The 20,184-nt window shown below is 43.3% G+C and overlaps 2 protein-coding genes across 3 annotated transcripts; one reads left to right on the plus strand and one right to left on the minus strand.

Annotated features, from left to right (window-relative positions):
- Nucleotides 1–50: 50 nt before the first annotated feature.
- znf142 (zinc finger protein 142) lies at nt 51–11,085 on the minus strand. The gene is made up of 8 exons (XM_080786269.1): nt 11,005–11,085; nt 9,528–9,764; nt 8,131–8,958; nt 7,623–7,804; nt 4,307–7,225; nt 2,672–2,777; nt 1,291–1,601; nt 51–836 (listed from the first exon to the last, which is right to left on the minus strand). The coding sequence occupies exons 2-8, from the start codon at nt 9,754–9,756 to the stop codon at nt 576–578; spliced, it is 4,836 nt and encodes a 1,611-aa protein (XP_080642395.1). The 5' UTR covers nt 9,757–9,764; nt 11,005–11,085; the 3' UTR covers nt 51–575.
- Nucleotides 11,086–11,208: 123 nt separating this feature from the next.
- bcs1l (BC1 (ubiquinol-cytochrome c reductase) synthesis-like) lies at nt 11,209–19,954 on the plus strand. Of its 2 annotated transcripts, XM_080786268.1 has the most exons (8): nt 11,209–11,396; nt 11,785–12,145; nt 13,647–13,786; nt 14,251–14,445; nt 15,440–15,503; nt 16,233–16,405; nt 17,365–17,482; nt 19,495–19,954. In XM_080786268.1, the coding sequence occupies exons 2-8, from the start codon at nt 11,826–11,828 to the stop codon at nt 19,751–19,753; spliced, it is 1,269 nt and encodes a 422-aa protein (XP_080642394.1). In that variant the 5' UTR covers nt 11,209–11,396; nt 11,785–11,825; the 3' UTR covers nt 19,754–19,954. The 2 variants fall into 2 exon arrangements, with proteins under 2 accessions (XP_080642394.1, XP_080642393.1); XM_080786267.1 differs by having other exon boundaries at nt 11,209–12,145; nt 19,495–19,953.
- The last annotated feature ends 230 nt before the right edge of the window (nt 19,955–20,184 follow it).

The raw sequence follows: 20,184 nt of genomic DNA on the forward strand, positions 1-20,184 counted from the left end.
AATTTACAATACTTTTACTCCACTACATTTATTTGAAAACTTTATTTTATTACAAAACATACATTAAACACTTCAGCTCTGTATACATTTCAGCCATTTGAAAATAGACACATTATGAGCTTGTAGATCTGCTATTTTCAAAATATTTTTACTTGAAAACTTAAAATGGGACATTCTGCATAGTGAGTACTTTCTACTTTTGGTACTTTTAAGTACATTTTGATGCCAATACTTTTGTACTTTTATTAAAGTACATTTTGAATTCCTTGTAACAGAGTAGATCTACATTGCAGTATTGATACTTTTACTTAAGTAAAGCATGATGTGAGTACTTTTTCCACCACTGATACACTGATACACATGCATTAGCTATTCCTCACAATTCTGATATTTTCACAAATTGAAATTGGTACCACCAAGGTGACCAAACAAAACATTTGATATTTGTCTTGATTCTTGGTCAGCTCCCGGGTTTTAATGTGTGTGTTTGTGCGCATACGTACGTGCGTGCGTGTGTCTGTCTATGTGCATGGCGTTGATGAAAATGTACAAGCTATTGAAGCTAACAGCACTGTTCATTTCCCCTCTGTTGGGGCCTCACTGTCCTGTTCTCCCCCTCTTTGGGTTTCCTCCTCCTCCCCCAGTACTTCCCTGGCCGGTGCCTTTCTGTGCTCTCTGTCCCAGTCCTCCTCCTCCTCCTCCTCCTCCGCTCCCCTCTCATCATCCTGTGCTCCTCGCAATGCCTCCTTCAAGGTCAACTTGGCCGCCTGGGAGTCCTTGAGCACCCCCAGCTCCGCCGACTCCTCCGGGTGACGCCTCTGCAGATGCTTGACCACCTGAATCAGAATCATCTTTACTGTCACGTCACAGTTTTATAAGCAAAAAGGTGGGTGTAATTTGTTTTTGTGCATAGTTTCCATTGTGTTATTTTTTCCAAGAAAACAAAGCCAGAGAAGAAGAGGGGTAGGTGATCAAGGCAAGAAAGAAAAATGTGAAGCTCGTTCCACACACACACACACACACACACACACACACACACACAGGACACTCAAGTTACAAATGGCAATTTACAATACAAATAAGGGGTTTCCAGATATTTGTTTTACAAACGGCACAACCGTACGGTCTCTCTTATCCTATTGACAGGCTGTATAGCCGTACAACCATAAGAAAACAAAACAAAACATATAGTACATGAGAGATATATATATACACCGGTATATAAGGTGCAGGGCATTTTTTCAATGTGCAGGACGTTATTCAAGGTGCAACATTGTACACGGTGCGTACCTGGAACTTCTGCTTGGCCGTGTAGGAGCAGTGGCGACAGCGGAAGGGCTTCTGTTTGGTGTGTGAGAGGTAGTGGTGCCTCAGGCCCGCGGGCCACCGGAAGGCCTTGCTGCAAAGGCCGCACGCGTACCGCCGCTCCTCGCTGTGCTGCCGCTGGTGGGTCTTCAGGATGAAGCTGGTCTTGAAGGCCTTGCCACATTTCTCGCACACGTAGGAGCGCACGTCGCAGTGCTGCGTGGTCCGGTGCACGCGGAGGGCGTCCGCTCGGTTGGTGCGGTAGTCGCACTCCTCACAGGCGTACGGCTTCTCCCCTGTAGAATGAGGGTAACACCAACATGATTTGTTCTTTTGTTTGTTTTTTTGTATTTCAGGTGGATGCTGAAGAGTAATTTCACCGGAAGTCACAGTGTGCTAAACTAAATGTTGCACTGGACACACCCTAATTATGATGCAATAGCACCTGTTTTCCCTTCTGGCAATGGTCAACCACTTATGCCCTACAATACAAACTGCGAAAATAGCTGATCGCAAACAACGCACAGAAATCAGAAAATAAAATAAAAATCTGAACATTTTGAAAATGTGTCCAAAACAGACCAGGGACACATTTTTAACAGGTGTTAATGTGGTTAAACAGGTGCTATTATATCATGACTGGGGCATGAGGTAAAATTATTATTATTCTTTTTGGTCATGTACATTAGCAGGACATAGCAAGCAATTAATCATATACACTATGCAGTATTATATATACTATAGATTATGGCTTCAGAAATCATATCTTGTATTATGCTGCATAAGCTGCTCAAAACTGGTCACCATTGATTTAATTTGTTTTGGAGAAACTGCGACAAAGTCGTTCTGGCAACCTATAGTATTTCAACTGGCATGAATGTAGACAGGCTAGTAGTGACTGAATTTTCAGTTTTGGGCGAACTATTCCTTTAAAGATGGAACGCCGTGATTTTCTTCCACCCTAAAACATGATAACTATAATACTATGATTATACTAGGACTTGGAGAAATATTTTCTTTCAGTGTTTCAAAATTATGTTTTTATGTGGCCACATACAGCAGTTCATTAAGTATGCCTGGTTTTCAGGTGAGTGGTGCTCCACCTGAACTGAAGTCGCACCCACAGCTGTATTTGTGTATTTCAATGAGGCCTTTTGACTCAAAGGCTTTCAGCTTTCAGGAAGAAGAAAATACACAGGGAAGACATATATTTCAATATTCTAACCATACCTGGGGACCTATTAGAGTACTGTTAACTCCATAGACACGTGCAAAACAGAAAAAGTACAAAAATCACTGCACTCCATCTTTAAGTGCTCAAGGGTGGCTTTGTGGACTTAAAATATTAATACTAGTATGTTGATACCTGTATGCTTGGTCATGTGGTACTTTAGCTGGTTAGTCCACTTGCACTTGTAGCCACACTCTGGACAAAGGTACCTCTTCTCCTCTTGGTGAACTCTCATGTGAAACTGTAAGGGCAGGGGCCACATATGATATGCCGTTATGGAAGAAAATGTTTAAACATTCATAAAACTGTATGTTCATTCTGTGAAGAATAGAACAACATTACACATAGACGGTGCTATTCTAAATCTCATAATCAACTTGATAATGGATGAGACCGCTGTTATTTTGAATGCAGATTACTGACTGTATTTGCCTGGAGAGGCCCGTCCTATGTGCTATCAATAGGGATCTTTCTCTATCAGTGTCTTACTATTATAGCTAGATGTGGCTGCCGAGCAAGCCTTCGGCTACATAAAATTCATCCAGTGTTTTACAGACATCGCTGTTACGAAAGAGCATGAAATCTCTGTTTTAGAAGTTAAATGGTCACAGGCTAGTTTTATGTAAGACGTCCCGCATAAAGGTACTGTAGCTCACTGTTAACTAGGGCTGACCTCGATTAGTCGAATAGTCGACTAATCGATCGGAACGGGTCTCAGTCGACTGACCACCTCTTAGTCGATGTTCATCAAAAAAAAAAAAAAAAAAAAAAAGGTTTTTTTTTTTTTTGCCCCAAAATATTGTATATAAAAATACAATATTTACAAAAATATACAAAAATATTGTATTATTCCACTAGGTCTGTGGGGGACATAAACACATTTGAACATTCTGACTGTTCAAATCTCCAATGTGCATGTGGAGTGTGTCTGCCTGTGTGGCAATGTGCCACTGACTGCCTGTGACTTGAATCGCACAGTGCGCTGGCCTGATAGACTCCAGAATCTCAATCTCACCTGCTGTGCTCAATCTGGCTAATGACAAGCCTCTCAGTCGATGTTAAAAAAATAAATAAAAAAAAGTATTTGTTATTGATGTTGTGATGGTTAATTATGATGATAATTAGTTGAGCTGTGAATAATATCAGGCCAGCGCACTGTGCGATTCAAGTCACAGGCAGTGGCACATTGCCACACAGGCAGACACACTCCACATGCACATTGGAGATTTGAACAGTCAGAATGTTCAAATGTGTTTATGTCCCCCACAGACCTAGTGGAATAATACAATATTTTTGTAAATATTGTATTTTTATATACAATATTTTGGGGCAAAAAAAAAAGAAAAAAAAAAAAAACCTTTTTTTTTTTTTTTTTTTTTTTTTGGGGGTGGGGGTGCTCAGTCGACTATTAGTCGACTAACAGCAAATTTATTCATCTATCAGTCGACTATACAAATCCTTAGTCGGGGACAGCCCTACTGTTAACAGTGGGTCGGGACCCATTTGTGGGTCGCGGACACATTTGTATGGGTCCCTTTATTTTTTGGTCCCCACATTTTGTTTTTAATTAATATAATTTCAAAACATTTTCAGAAAACATTCCTCAAAAAAGCATACATTTTCATGAATTCAAAACAAATAAGAAATACTGTACAATAAAAGTCTACGAAATCCCATAAATTAGAAAACGTAATGTTTAAGAAGTAGTGAAAATACCTCTCTTTTTTGGGTCTCGACCGGAAAAGTTTGGGAACCACTGGTATAGCTCACCTTCAACCTGGACGGATCGCTGCAGATGTAACTGCACTGCTGGCAGCTGTACGGCTTCTCTCCAGTGTGCGTGCGAACGTGCCACGTGATCTTCTGCTTGTTCCGCGTCGAATACTCACAGTCTGTGCACTTGTACAGGCGCTTTCCACCGTGCGAGCGGAGGTGCTGCTCAAGGACCAGCTGGTGGCGACAGGCAAACTCACAGTTGCTGCACTTCAGTGGCTTGTCCCCTGCCGCCGGGCCCTCCTCCTCGTGTTCGTCCAGAAGGTGCTGCACCAACATCTGCTTCGTTTTAGTGGCGAACGGACACGACCGGCACCGGTGTGCCAGGTGGGTTCTCCGGTGCACCTCGAGGCTTTCCTTCGTGTCAAAGGTCGTCTCGCAGGTGGTGCACATAAGAGGCTGGTGCTCGCTTTGCCCGTGGGCCTTCAGCGTCGCCTCGTTGCTACACGTGTAGCCACACTGCAGGCAGGAGAAGCGCCCCCGGAGCTGCTGGTGTGCACGTTTGCAGTGGTTCCTCAACGCGGCGTCTGAGCTGAAGCGAGCCTCGCAGTCGGTACAGGCGTGTGGCAACTCCCCCGTGTGGCACCTGAGATTGTGGCGCCGCACGTCGTCCAGTGTGTAGCCGCTGAAGTCACAGATGGAGCAGAAGTGGGAAGGCTGCCTGTCGTGGACCCGTGTCTTGTGTTGATGTAGCTTGGTCACTGTTCCGAAGCTCTTGTTGCACTTATCGCAGCTGTGGCGGCCGATGCCAGTGTGGAGAGACTCGTGCTCTTCCAAGCGATATCGCCGCGTAGTGCTGAAAGGGCAGTAGCGGCAGCTGTGGGGCTTCACACCATTGTGACTCAGAGCAACATGCTGTGTCATGCACCGTTCTTGTTTACATGTAAAGTTGCAGTGCTCGCAGTGCAAGCGGTTAGGTTTGATAACACCCAAATTGTTCTTCCTGTGAACTAACGAAACATGATTGGTCAGTGCTTGTTTAGACTTAGCCACAAATGCACACAACTGGCACTGGATCTCATCTGGTTTCAGGCACCCTCGCTTCTCATGGCTGTCCAATGCCCTTTTCTGATTACACCTGAATGGGCAGTGGGAGCAAGAAAATACTTTACTCCTCGTGGGAACTTTCATTGCACTTCCCTTGTCCACCACTGAGTCCTTACCTACAAGGAGAGGCCCATTATTCTGCTGATTACGTTTTCTCCCAGATAGTTTTCTGCAGGATGAGCAATGGCGTTTAACAGTTGCAAGATTTACTGATGAAAAACTGCAGCGCTTGCATATGAATTTCCCATAATTCTTTGAATAAACGGTCCTATTCTTCAACATATAACTTTTATGTTTTTCAGAAACCTTTTGTTGTTTCCTAAACGTGACTTTCAAGCGCTTCATCGGGGCAGTTGTCTGTTGTGAACTTGTCGGTTGACCAGAGACAGTTGCTTTCTCAACAGCACTTCCGTTTGTTAACTGAGATGTACAAGCTTCCTCTCCCTGTTGAGTTGATTGCTGATCTTCTGAAACTCCACCGACTGGGTTGTCTACACGTGGTGGCTCAGTTGATCCTGCGGGCGTTCTTTCATCAGATTGTTTGGATCCTTCCAGACTCAAAAGACATTCCTTTTCTACAGCCTGGCACACAGATGATTCTCCTAAAAATGCCCTGGCCTTTCTTGGACGAGCTGGGCACTTCTTTACGATGTGGGTATCAAGGCCTCTCCTCTGTTTGAACTGAGCCCCACAGGCTCCGCATTTGTGCGGCACTAACCTCCTACGGCACGTTGATTGGCAGTGATTCTTCAGAGCAGTCTCCTTACGAGTGACATACGAGCACTTATCACAGTGATACACATCTTCGTTCTGCACCACAAGCATTTGCACCCGTCCGTCCAAGACCATGGCATCTACTTGATCTCTGTCTTTCTTCCTCATAGCTTTCAACTGACCCTCAGACTCTAAACATCTGTTTTGAGTCTCGTCCACTGCAGATGTCTGAGTGTCGTTCTCTGGTCCATTTATACCATTAAGACAAATATCATTTTCATAGGAATCACTTTGGTTACCATCGGCACCATCAAAAGCAACACCATCTTCCTGTACAGTAGTTATGGCCATAGTAAGGCCTTTCCTCTGTTGTGGTGTGTCCGGCCGCACATCATTGAGAGTGTTTGTGCTGTGAACATGGTCTGCTCTGTTTTCTACCTCACAGTGCACATCAGCGGTTTCATATTCAGTGTTCGATAAAGTGGTCAAAACCAAAGTACAGTACTCTTCGGGACTGTTCACAGACGGTGCAGCAACCGAAACGCCATGCACTGCCTCCTGAGGAATAAATGCACCATAGACATCTACCATAGCCAAGCCTTCTGAACTAGAGACACCAGTGTCTTGGTTGGTGTGTTGGTCTGCTGAGCAAACAAGATGCTTCACTAGGTTTTCAGTAACTGGAGCCGCTTCAATGCTTTGTTCACACTGCTCAGATCCCGGGGGCTTTCGGTAGAAATCTTGTGTGAATTCAATGGAATTTCTTTCTTTCTCCTTTGCAGCGTAGGTTTCCTGCCACGCCGTGTCCCCGGGCACGTACCCGTGAGCCTTCCTTTTGTGCAGAAAGAGGCTGATGCTACTGAACGAGGAGTAGTTGCAGAGGGCACAGCGGAACTCCCGTAGCTTAGTGTGTTTACAGTTCTCGTGGTTCTGCAGCGCTTGGCGGTAGCATGTGGAATAGGAACAGTACTTGCACTGGTGGGTCACTGGCTGCTGTCGCTGCCCGGAATGCTTGGCCAACATGTGATTGCGAAGCTCATATTTGCGCTTGCAGGCATAGGCGCAGATTTCACACATGAGCGTTTTTTTCTGATGTCGCAGTTTGTGGCTGTTCAGCTGGTCCATTCGGTGACAACGATAGGCGCACTGGTCACACTGATACCTTGAGGACAGAACGGACAGAGGTGTAATATCAGAAACAATGCTAGAGCATACAGATTTGCCATAAATGAATTGTTTGGATTAAAATGTGTATAAGCTTCCGTAGTCCTCACAAGGACATTACTGAAAACGAATAATTAACCTGTCCATTGCATCAACTAAAATATCGTTGCTGTTCACCTGCATTTTTTGTCTGTCTGTGGTGGACAGACATAGCAGGTTATGATCAATAATTGAGCATTAACCGTCCATAATGTTGTACTTATGGTTACTCTATTTTACTGCTTTTTTCATTTACATCAGCAGATTCCTCAATTATGCAAATAATTGTTAACTGCAGTCCTACAAACACACGACTGTATATGAAGGGTTGTGTAATACTTAATTTCACCTGCCTGAGATCCCCAGCATGTTTCCGCATGTGCACGTTCAAGTAGTGTTTCCATTTGGTGACGTAGCCACACTCGGAGCACATGAAGTTCTTGTCGTCCGAGTGGGTGAGCATGTGCTTGGAGAGGTACGACTCATCTCTGCATCTGAAGTCACACTGGCTACACTTGTGGGGTTTCTCACCTTTTTAAGGATAAAAAAAAAGTTATAGATTCGTTGGTCTCAAGAATACAGTTTGAAAAAACATTTGCAGCGATAGCTGACTAACTAGTCATATAGTGCCATGTGATCACAACATTCTCTGTTTTATTAATTTATTTTGGATGGGGACCTACTATGAATAATCATAATCATAACCCTCTCTCTGCTCTTGATATCCTGTTTCTCTACACCAAGGGTCAAGGGTATTCAACTGGCGGGCCAAATGCAGCCCCCTGCTCTACACTATCTAAATAAAGTAAAATTGCCTGCCTTGAACTCCCCAAATAACTTTGCTGTACCATGCTTACCACTGTGCATTATCATGTGCCGTCTCAAACCACGCTTGTGTGCAGTCACATAGTTGCACTGTGGACAGTGGTGGGTTTTCTCGTTCGCGTGCAGATGTCCAACGTGCTGCTCAAACGCCACAGGATTAAACGTTGCGAAGGGGCAAAAGTCACAGCGAAGCTCCTCGCTCCCCGGGTGGCCTCGCCGTTGGTGCTGGAGGAAGGCCGTCTTGTTGGAGCACGAGAAATCACAGCGCGGGCAGTGGTAGGCCAGGTGCGTCCGACGATGATCCTCCATGTCCTTCTCGTCTCGGAAGACGGCGTTGCAGGCGTGATGGCGGCATCCTACCGCTTTGATCCTGTGGATTTTGGTGGCGTGTGTCAATAGCACCTTTCGCGAAGAACTCTGGAAGGCGCAGCCTTCCTGGAAACAGGCCATAGGCTTCTGATCCTGTAAGAGATTGTGTGACTTCATGTGGGCCTTGAGGGATCCGCTTTGGCGAAAGCTCTGACCACATGTCGGACACGGGTAGACGGGAGAACCCACCACGTCGCCCCCCGCCTCGTCGGCGTGTACGCTGGCGAGATGGCGGCGGACCGAGTTCAGTTCCACGGCCGAATACTCGCATAAATGACAGCGGTGGATCTTTTCGCCCGCCTCACGGAGCATGTGTATGCGCAGCTTGCTCTTGCTGGTGAAGTATCGCTGGCAGGTGGAGCACTGGAGGCTGGGGTCCGGATAATGCAGGTGGAGGTGCTCCTGCAGGTGGGACCGCATCTTGAAGCAGCGGCGACACTTGGGGCAGGTGTGGGTGCGATAGACGTGCTCGGACCCCTCTGCAAGGAAATCTATATAGACAAATAAGAAGAACAGACCCAACTGATTATGAATATAGGTCAGTGAAAACTGTTATTACAATGTCTAAATTACATTGGATGAAATATGTGGACTGTGTTCTCACTTTTATTAGGAGCTACAGTTTTTGCCCACTTCTGTTTGATTGTCTGTCGTTTAGAAGGACATATTATGAATATGAACATATTATAACCTTTCACACTGACTGGTCAAGAGGGCACGGACAGTTTGTGGGACTTGTGGGTCACAAAAACACACGTAACATGACCACAATACTTTGAAAAAAGATTTATCATAAAGACAAGAATTAACTGATTAACTGGTCACACTGTTCAGAGGTGTACGTGTGCCTCATGTCAATTTAAGCGAAAATCTTCAAGCATTTTCAAACTTAATGAAGATAACGGATCTACAAGCTCACAACGCATCGCGTTGCTCTTGTTGACTATTCAATGAATCGATATAATAATTGCTAAGAAGATAGTCGATACTTGCAGCCCTTGAGACAACCATTTATAACACTCTTATGTCTCACTGTTGACTGCTACATCACTGTACCTACCCTTGGAGGGTGGCACGTCGGCTTCATTGGTAACTGCAGAGAGTTCATCTTTTTCCACCTCCTTCTTTCGCCTCCTTTTCGTACTGTGACCATGGCTCTCGGCCTCCCCCAAGCACTCGTCTTGTAATAATGATGTTGCGTAAAGTGGGTTAGGTTTACGTTTTCTTTTGGGTCTCCCAGAGTTTACAGGATGGCTGCTTCCATCAAGGCATGCTGGTGTGGAAGGCATCTCTTTACCTGAGAATAAAATGACAATCATGAAAATGGTTGCATTAAAAGACGTAAAATATCTTGATTAAAGGCATAGTATGGCATAGCATATAGTTGTAGATGTATGAATATGGTTGTGTGTGTGTGTGTGTGTGTGTGTGTGTGTGTGTGTGTGTGTGTGTGTGTGTGTGTGTGTGTGTGTGTGTGAGTGTGCGTGCGCGTGCGTGTGTGTGTGTGTGTGTGTGTGTGTGTGTGTGTGTGTGTGTGTGTGTGACATGTGTGTATGTTTAAAATAACATCTTGTGTCTTAATAGTCTTTCCAGGCAAAAAGACATCTGATTTCAGATGTGCTTTTAAATTTCACAACATGGTAACAAAATCTGGGTTCTTCCATCTCAGAAACCTTATAGCCATTTGTAAATTAGCAGGAGAAACTGCTTAAGGCTATAGTACTATACTTAACTGGCTTAACTGGACAAACTAAACTATAAGAACTGGTCAAACATTGGTCAAATTCAAATAATATAAGAAAGAGACAACATTTTTGAAAATAGCAGATCTGGATCTATCTACAAGCTCACAATTAAGTCTCTTAGCACGAGGTGTTGTGAGGTTGTACAGTAGATCTATTTTCACAATATTTATCTCTGTGATAAACTAAACGTAATGCCTCAACTACAATCCCATGCTTGTCAGGGTGCCGGTGGGGGTGTCCCCAGTTCAAATAGGATTATTTAGGAGGGGCCACAGCCTGTTCTAGAATATAGATTCTAAATAGTTGGATGTAGGTAATGAACTAGCCTAAGTCTAAATCTTAGGCTAGTAATCAACCCACATACAGTACGGCCAGGCTATGTGTTTATTACTGTGTTATAGTAATACACAGTAGGTATAGATATCGTTAAGTAACACTGTGTTGTAACTTAGGGCCATCGCGCATTACAAACAAAATCTCGACCTACTACACGAGCTTCCTAGGTTCTTTCTACCAGGTAAACAGCACATCAAGATATCAAGAGAAGTCACTTATTGCACAGCTGGCACACCCACCTCTTATTGCATTACTTAATAGCTGGTTAAACTACCACTTTACATTGTGAACTATATTCAGAATCAGATTTATATCGGCAACGTTTTGTTTAGTTGTATTATTAACGATTCACTTTAGTTCTACTGCGTCGCCATTAGCTTGATAGCTTCTCGTTGTTTCAGTGGAAATGCAAAAACGTTTCTCTTTTAAGTTAATTTAGCTTTAGGGGTCTCTTACCGTCTCTGCGATGAGCAGCTAAAGGCAAGCCACACTGTTTATGCTGATATAACGCCCATATCGGCTTCTTATAATATTCGTAAAACCAACGACCCAGCGAGATAATAAATAATGTTTAGAATTATCCCAGGAGGAAGGAACTAGGAACATAACACAGTAGTAGCATAAAGAACGGCCGGGAGTATTTTACCCGAACACCGGAAGTATAATAGAGGCAAGGCATGATATATTTTTGAGCAGAGGTCGCTGGATGAAATTCATGCATGTTTACTAGAAAAACAACAGTCAATCTGTGTGGCAAAATGGCTTTAATAGCGTGAGATATTTGGGAGGCATAAAACGGGAAATGTTTCCATTGTGTTTGGGGAAACATGGCGTGAAGAAGACTGACTATAGATAAGAACATCATGTTTTCATGGGCTGTGTTTAGATTGCAGATTTAGCAGGCAAGCCTCTTCCTAAAGGACTGAGCATTCATTATTTAAATCTTCATCACCCACACGCCTTCGTATCGTATGAGAGTGCCTCCTGTTTTCGAGCTCTTGCTGTATGTGTCATCCACATAGCCTCTGGGTCCATTTGTAGGACATTACATACTATAGCTTCTGGTTGCATGTAGGGCATCATTCTACATAGCCTCTGGTTGCATTTGTAGGTGTCTTGAAAGACCGTGTGGGTTAGGATATGGATATGATGTAGGACACTTTAAAAAAGAACTATCTGCAGGGTAACTATATATGTACATAGCTTCTTGTTATATTAATGGGGCATCTTCTGTACATAGGATAGCCTTCTGAATCGGATCCCATTCCATACAAACAATGGGCCTGTGGGATATTGTGGATGGACTGAAGGACAACCCATACTTCGGGGCCGGGTTTGGACTCGTTGGTGTCGGCACAGCGCTGGCTGTGGCACGAAAATCAGCCCAGGTGGGGATGATTTTCTTCAGAAGGAATTATATGATCACCCTGGAGGTGACCAGCAGGGACAAGAGCTACCACTGGCTGTTGAGCTGGATCACTAAGCATGCTCGTCACACCCAGCACCTCAGCGTCGAGACATCCTACCTGCAGCACGAGAGTGGCCGGGTTCACACCCAGTTCAACTTCCACCCCAGTCCTGGAAACCACATCATCTGGTAGGGGCCGCGGACTCCTCCATGTAAATGTGTACATGTAAGTTGTACACTCTCAACTCTGAGAGTGTACAAATTGAACCAAATTGACCCATGGTTGCATTTGTAGTACACTCAGAGTTACAAATCTGTTAAGGGTCCATATTATAATAAGGTTCCTTTTCAATAGTGCTGAGGATTAGTGCAGTTGCATGATTTAAACTTAAACCCATAAAGTATAGGCCTACAACCTTCCATATTCCTAAGTGATTGTCATGCACTGCCTAAGTGTAGCCTACATTTGCACCTATCGGCTAATATTTCTTAAGAATCAACATTACACTACCCTAAATGGGAAATTACTTCGTCATTGGCTTTATCACACACAGGTTTGGCTCTTCCGCAAGATCACTATTTGAATGTACGATGCCACACAATGTGCTGTGCTGCTGTCTTATCAGTTAAAGCAGGGATATTCAATTGGCGGCCCGCGGGCCACATGTGGCCCGCGGAGCGCCTCCTTGTGGCCCCTGGAAGAAATTTGAAAAAAAAAAAAAAAAAAAAAAAAAACTTTCTTTTTTCTTTTTCTTTTTTGAGAATAATAATAGGGCTAATAAGAGTTACAGGTATGGTGTGTGCGATATTAAATGTGAGATTACCATAATGACAGTAATCATTAAAGGACCACTTTTCAACCTATCTTCATATAATAGGTCCTCACTAATAATCATGATAAAATGACACGTTTTTTTCTACTCTGTCTGTGTCACATAGGAGGGCTGTGGGCAGTTCAGAAACCCACCCAACAGTGACATCAATGGAGAATCCAAGCTAATAGAAACTGCAGGCTTTCTAGTCCTGAAAAGTTGCGAAAATGGAAGCCATCATTCTCACAATAATAAACCCTGTTAGGGTCCATTTGGTTCCATTTGTACACTCTCAGAGTTACAGACCCATAAGGGTCCATTTGATTCCAAACCATTTCCCTGGGGACCCCCTGGAACTGCCTCAAGGACCCTGGGGGTCCCCGGACCCCGAACCCCACTTTGGAATCACTGCTCTATATGTAATGTTTGTGTGTGTGTGTGTGTGTGTGTGTGTGTGTGTGTGTGTGTGTCCGTCCAGCTGATGGTCGTTAATGTCAAAGCAATGCTGTTTATGCACTGTCAAATAGGTCTAGGCCTACATCTATTCTAAGGTGGCATATACCTGTATAGACATATTACCCTGCTCATTACTGTGCGGAAATATACATAAATCTTCGTGTTTGAGCACAAAAAGCATTTTGAGAACCCACAAATTTCCGCGCTTCGCGCGCACACAGTGCGGCCCCCCACACACAATCATTCTACAGTTGTGGCCCCCGGCCTAATCTAATTGAATACCCCTGAGTTAAAGCATAGCCCTCTCCTACACATAACCTTGACACTACTGTCACAAACTTAGTGTATTTAGCATTTTACATGACTACCTTCCAATGTGAAACAGCTATGGAAACATGACAGTCACTTCATGTTATCCACAGGTATGGGAGCAAGTGGATCCGAGTGGAGAGGACCAGAGAGAAGCAGATGGTGAATCTAAACACGGGAATGCCATTTGAGTCTATCCAGTTCACTGCTCTGGGAAGGGACAGACAGACATTCGTTAACATCCTGCAAGAAGGTACGTTTCTAGTCACCGAACACTAGTACAGCCGGAGGCAGTAATACTAGCAGCTTTCTTTGATCTGAGCTTTGCATACATTTACATTTGAACTGAGATATTTCTATCACATGGCCGTTTTTACATGCCAGCTGTCTTTAAGATCCCAGTCATCTGCCAGCCACGCTTAGGACTGTCATGACAATCATGACATCCCAGTTGCAGATGAATAGTTGTGAATCTTGTGATTAACGTTTTAATTGTGGTTTTGGCATTGGACATTAGAACATATTCAATACAAATTTCATTTTTCGTTTTCGGCTTTACAAAATTGCACAGGGCAGATTGTGACAAGCCTAGCCATAGTTTTGCCCTCGCCCTCGTTCATATTTCTTTCTCTGTGAGGAAAATCGAGATTCACATTTGAGCAAGAATCGTGCAGCACTACTGCCAACACTGTTGATGATCTTGTCATGTTTTTGCAGCGCGGGAGCTGGCCCTGAAACAGGAGGAGGGCCGTACGGTTATGTACACGGCCATGGGCGGCGATTGGAGGCCCTTCGGCTTTCCCCGGCGCCGCCGGCCACTCAGCTCCGTGGTGCTGGAGGTGGGCGTGACCGAGAAGCTCGTAGATGACGTGAAGGAGTTCATCGAGAACCCCAAGTGGTACACAGATCGAGGTACTGGCACATGGGCCCGTGTCGATGTCCGTCTACTACCCCTTTGCCAGTCGTTCTCAAAGTGGGTGTTTTGTTGACATCGACACCCACTTTCAGAATCACAGAATTTATCACTTAGGGTTTAACCATTTAGAGTTTTAGACCTTCTATACTTAGTAAGACGGACTACCAAACCGGGACGGGATAGGACAGCACTTACATCACGTTACCCTTACCAGTCATGTCTATTGGCCATAGCAATAAAAGTGAGGTACATATTTCACATGTCATTTAATTCGAAAATCGTCATCATGCCATCATAGGACTAACAGCTGCATGTATTATGTATACAGTGCTGGCTATGAATCACCCGTGATCTAGATGTTTATACTTTATGCTTTTATACTTTTATACTATTCTTGAAAGCTCAGAATCCTGTGATGCTATTTATTTTGGATGCTGCCAGACTTCCCCCTGTCATCATAACCTGGTATTAACACCACAACACTGTGAATTGTGGCTTAAGGCCTCAAGGAAAGTCTACACTCTATAACAATGCGGACATACAGAAAGTGCATAAAGTCTGCAATATAGAGCCCTCATGTGCTTGCAAATGTTACTGTCACATTGTGACATTTAAGAATGAAGTCCACTCCCAATGTGCGCCTTCTGCTGGCAAGATATGTTATTTGGCTGTTATTCTTCCAAACCTTTCGATGATCGTGGTTTGATTTAATTGTAGATTTATTGTCTGTAAAACATTACAACTCTTGTTCTTGTTCTCAAATGTATATTCTATCTCACAAATGCAATATAAATGTATTATTATTATTATTATTATTATTATTACTACTATTATTTAGGTTAGTGTGTGATTGACTTAGCCTGGTGCGGCCAGACTTCATCCGCCCCTAAATGCATATGCATACCGGTATGCCCCTCAGTGCAGCCCATTGGTATTATTAGTATCGCAACGCAAGGCTATGATTGACTACAGCTGTGATTGTGTACACAGGGATCCCCTACAGAAGAGGATATCTGCTTTATGGACCTCCAGGTTGTGGAAAGAGCAGCTTTATGTGAGTTATATTTATTTTTGGAGTTCTCAGCTCTTCCTTTACATGCAATTTGTGAAGGCTTAGGGAACAAGAACACTGTAGACAACTAGATGTGTCAGGGTCAACTTAAGTGAAATGTGTCTTTTGTTGTTGCTTTCCTGCTGTCCAGCTCATAACATTAGTAGCTGTTGTCGCTTCGAGGCTGCCACCGCGGTCGTACAGCAGGAAATCTGTCCTTTCGCGGTGTGTGTGGCATAGGGGGCATAGCTTAGGAGGCAGGCAATCATACATACATACTACACTCCCATTGGCTTAGGCAGCGTGTGTGGCAGCCAATCATGCAGGCTAGGCCGTCAGTATGACTAGGGTGTCGATCTTGAACTCGAAATGAAATTGAAAACATGAAGTCAAAACTAAATAGAATCGGAATGAACTTTATTGTAACATCACAGATTTACAACGTAAAAAAGTGTGTGAAATTAGTTTTTGTGCACAGTTAAAATTAAAATAGTTCAACTAGACAATCTACATCATTCACGTTGTGGGCTTGTAGATCAGCTATTTGAACTATTTTAAAATGTTTTAAAATAGTGAAAAATGTTAGGATAAAGTTTAGGGATAAAGAGTAAGGGGTGGCGCAAGATAAAAACCTACATATTTACACAAACCTGAGATAGAAATAAATATATATATATAAAAATATATGTAATAATTTGCCTATTTCTCTGTCCCCATGTCTGCGTACTTCAGAACGGCACTGGCGGGAGAGTTAGGCTACAGCATATGCCTAATGAGTCTGAGTGACCGGACGCTGTCAGACGACCGCCTCAACCACCTGTTGAGCGTGGCGCCTCAGCAGAGCATCATACTGCTGGAAGACGTGGACGCGGCCTTCGTAAGCCGAGACCTTACGCCTACAGAGAGTAGGTCACAAAGCACGGAGATGGTTATTTACATGTTTTATAGGCATTGAAAGTTTACCAGCATAAAAAGATAAAGATTCATTAAATTGAAGAAACAGAGTGCAGCAGACTGAATCTATCATAAATTCATAGTATTCTACCAATACATCACCTATAAAAAAAATATAGACCCATGTTCATTTCTCAAACATTACTGTCTGTCTGCCATGTCTAGCTCACTGGTTCTCAGCGTGGGGTCTTGACATCAGGATGTTGCACGAGGTCCCAAGCTAAATGATTTATAGTTGGGAACCAAATGGACTCTTATGGTCTGTAACTCAGAGAGTGCACAATTGGTTAGAGTTACTAGATTGGTTACTAAATCAAGTAACGGTAATTACTCATTTGATTCTTGCTCAAATGTGAATCTCGATTTTCCTCCACAAGAATTGAGATCACGATTCTCACGTTTCCATTTTTTTTCATTACAATATTTATTTGTCTTTAGTCTGTAGTAATTACTACATTCAAAATGTGGCACCTGGAGCCAGCTACTGTGGCTTTAGTTTAAACAGACAACATCAAAGTGCTTGACTTATATTTAGAAATGAGATCGCATACTGTAGGTATCTGAATCTAGATTGTGATCTTTTTTCGATTAATTGTGCGGCACTAATGGTATTGGTCAAGTGCCCTGATGACATTTCACATCCAGAGTTTATACTTGTACTGCCACTATCAAAATAAAGCAGAACCACCGCATGTGAAGTCTGCCTTTAGTCCCCAAAATGACACATTTTGCCATAAAAATGGGCTTAAAAGTCAAAGTAGCATTATAGTAGAATGTGTATAACATTTATATTATATTCTATTTACCCATCATATGATTCACAATCCAATCCACTTGTTTTCTATTTGTCTGCAAATTGCAATACGTTTATACCAGAATAAGTAGAATTGAATTTTTGTGGTTCCCTCAGACCCTGTGGCCTACCAGGGAATGGGAAGGCTCACCTTTAGTGGTCTGCTCAACGCACTGGATGGAGTGGCTTCATCTGAGGCCAGAATAGTCTTCATGACCACCAACTTCCTTGACAGGTAACCGTTAAGAAGAGCTCACAAACATACCCATGTGTAGATATTTTAGTCATGACACCATGAGCATTACCATTGTCATGAGAATGTGATCTCACTTCCTTCCTGGACTACATGTTGTATCAGTAAGGCAGCCCACATGGGGTGTCTCCCAACCATAAGTTCATCAAAGCATTATGGTCATTGTAGGAATTCAACAATCCAGTCAAACCCTAGCCTTGTCAAACACACAGACTTCATTATTTGTCTGGCAGTAGCCTGGGGTCCACCTATGCTTTCTATGGCATAGGCAGCTCCCGGCAGGATCCGCCGGGAGAATCTAGACGCAGGTGCGCGACATGAGACTAATTAATTAGAGGAACAGAGAGAGAGAGTGAGAGAGAGAGGAGTGTGTGTGTGCACGTGTGTGCGTCAATTTAACAAAGGTGCAGACGATCAGAAATCAGCAGAGTGATCGACGTTTGCTCTATGCCGAATTGAAGTGGACTGGCTATGGCTATCCAGGGTTTGATGAGGTCAGTGGTGTGATCTTTATATATGGAGACAGCCATATATGGAGCGTGTCACGAGGCATGACGGACTGACGTCCATATATGGTGGCATGCGTGATGTGTCACGAGGGGTGACGGACTGACGGCCATATATGTTGCCGTGACGAAGTCACTGACAGAGTTACTGACAGGTTTTCATAGTAATCTGCGATGTACGCCGGTTGCAATAATAATTACTACTTTGGATCTATTGGAACACAGTTTATTATTTTTTAATTTCCTGAAGGGTAACTGATGGGTTTTCTGGGTTTACTCCATTTCCAAGGAAGAGATTAAAGTTTAATCTCTTCCTTGGAAATGGAGTAAACCCAGAGACGGGAAAGAAGATGTTATAGAGAATGGAAGCTGATAAAAGTTGTTTCACCAAGAAATAAGTCTCAGACACAGTGGTTGGAATTAATAATAATGATGATTCATTCAACTCAAAGAGAGAAATGGTGAGCTTACAGGAGACACCGAGGCAGGCAGATCGTTTTTCTCTCGTCATACAGAGGATTTGTGGGTGATTTATATCCCAGTCTGTCATCAGGTGTTGCAATGTATTACATGCTATGACGTTTCATAAATATCTTGAGGCTACCGTGACATTGATTTAACAGTACTATACAAAATTATACACAATCAGACTCTTGTGTACTATTGATTATAAAATATAACGGTTTGGAATATAAAAGGTTTCAGCCTGACAGCAACAATGTAGTTTGTAGTACATCTGTACATTTTCCAAATGATCGAGAAACGTAATTCTGTTCAGTATATAATAATGGATTTTATTTATAATGCACTTTGTATTCATCAGAATCTCGAAGTGCTACAGCAAATGAATAAAAGCAGAAGAAACAACACAGCATTAAAAACATCTAATAGAACAGGAACATTTAAAACATAAGGGCAAGGCTATAAAAATGCTTTGGTAAAAAGGAAAGTTTTTAGTCCTCTCTTAAAAGTGTCGACCGACTGTGGGGCTCTCAGGTGGGCGCGGAGAGCGTTCCACAGTTCGGGGGCGACCTAGCAGAAGGCCCGTGACAGGGTATATCTGGTGTTCTCACGCCAGTATCTCGTTCTGGCTCAACCCAGAGCTCGTTCTTCAGCTCCGGGGTTTGTAACTTTAGGTCCAACACTTGGACCTAAAGGAAAGACGTGCAGGGAAAAACCTCCATGAGTTAATTCCCTGGAGAAGACCTTGCTAGGTCAAAACGTTGGTTTCTTTTTAAATACATTTTACACACTCGTGGCTACGAGTGTGCTTTTTCTTTACCTTCTGTATTTATTTACCAAGGCCAGCAGCACCTCATGAACACTGGTGTGTGCCCTTCTCATGTTTGAAAACCCTCCCATGGTCTTAGGTCTTCCTCATAGCAGTCTGCCTGCCTGCTTCTACGCAAAATTTCCTGTTTGTGTAGTCGAGAGAAAATGGCATGTTCTTTGCCTTAACAATACTTTATTCACTGCTTGTCTACGTAGGCTGGATGCGGCTCTGATCCGACCCGGCCGTGTGGATCTGAAGCAGTATGTGGGCACCTGCAGCCACTGGCAGCTCACCCAGATGTTCCGGAGGTTCTACCCCGACCAGCCTCCATCAGAGGCGGAACGTTTCGCTAAGTCATCGATGGCTGCCAGCGGTGAGCTCAGCGCGGCCCAAGTCCAGGGATACTTTATGTTGTACAAAATGGACCCTGCGGGATCTATAGACAATGCGCACACAATCATCATCAAGGAATGAGCACTTGGTGACAGTTAAAAATAACTCTGTTTTGCAATTTTCCAGTCACAGTTGTGCTATTCATGAAGGAAAAATGCACTGATGTGAATAAAGGTATGCACCTTTTACTTGAGGCAAGTTTACCAAGTGCTTTTTTTCTTCAAAGAAGTTCACAAAGTGGTGAACCCAGAGTTGGGTATTATTAAAAGCTAAACATGGTAAGTTTCTATACAAAGGAATTTGGAATGGACCAGTGTCATTTGAAGGCCCTTAACACTTAACATTCATTAATTGCTTACTTGTTAATGCTTAATGTTTCACAGTGTAAGGTCTTTGAATAATTACAATTTAAGATTGTACACATTGCAATGTCACAATTCCTAACCGATTGATCTGGAAATGGGTGTAGAATCTTATTTTATTACATTAATATTTCTGTGATATATATTATG

The sequence above is a fragment of the Protomyctophum bolini genome, assembly GCF_963924005.1.
Source record: "Protomyctophum bolini genome assembly, chromosome: 16".
NCBI classification, from domain to species: domain Eukaryota; kingdom Metazoa; phylum Chordata; class Actinopteri; order Myctophiformes; family Myctophidae; genus Protomyctophum; species Protomyctophum bolini.

Bases quoted from the DNA above. Each gene is read 5' to 3' on its own strand.
- bcs1l (XM_080786268.1), top strand. From the start codon at position 11,826: ATGGGCCTGTGGGATATTGTGGATGGACTGAAGGACAACCCATACTTC. The intron at 13,787-14,250 runs GTACGTTTCTAG...ATGTTTTTGCAG, and splicing joins CGTTAACATCCTGCAAGAAG to CGCGGGAGCTGGCCCTGAAA. The intron at 15,504-16,232 runs GTGAGTTATATT...TGCGTACTTCAG, and splicing joins TGTGGAAAGAGCAGCTTTAT to AACGGCACTGGCGGGAGAGT.
- znf142 (XM_080786269.1), bottom strand. From the start codon at position 9,756: ATGCCTTCCACACCAGCATGCCTTGATGGAAGCAGCCATCCTGTAAAC. The intron at 7,805-8,130 runs GTAAGCATGGTA...ATCCTTAAAAAG, and splicing joins GCACATGATAATGCACAGTG to GTGAGAAACCCCACAAGTGT. The intron at 837-1,290 runs GTACGCACCGTG...ATTCTGATTCAG, and splicing joins CGGCCAAGCAGAAGTTCCAG to GTGGTCAAGCATCTGCAGAG.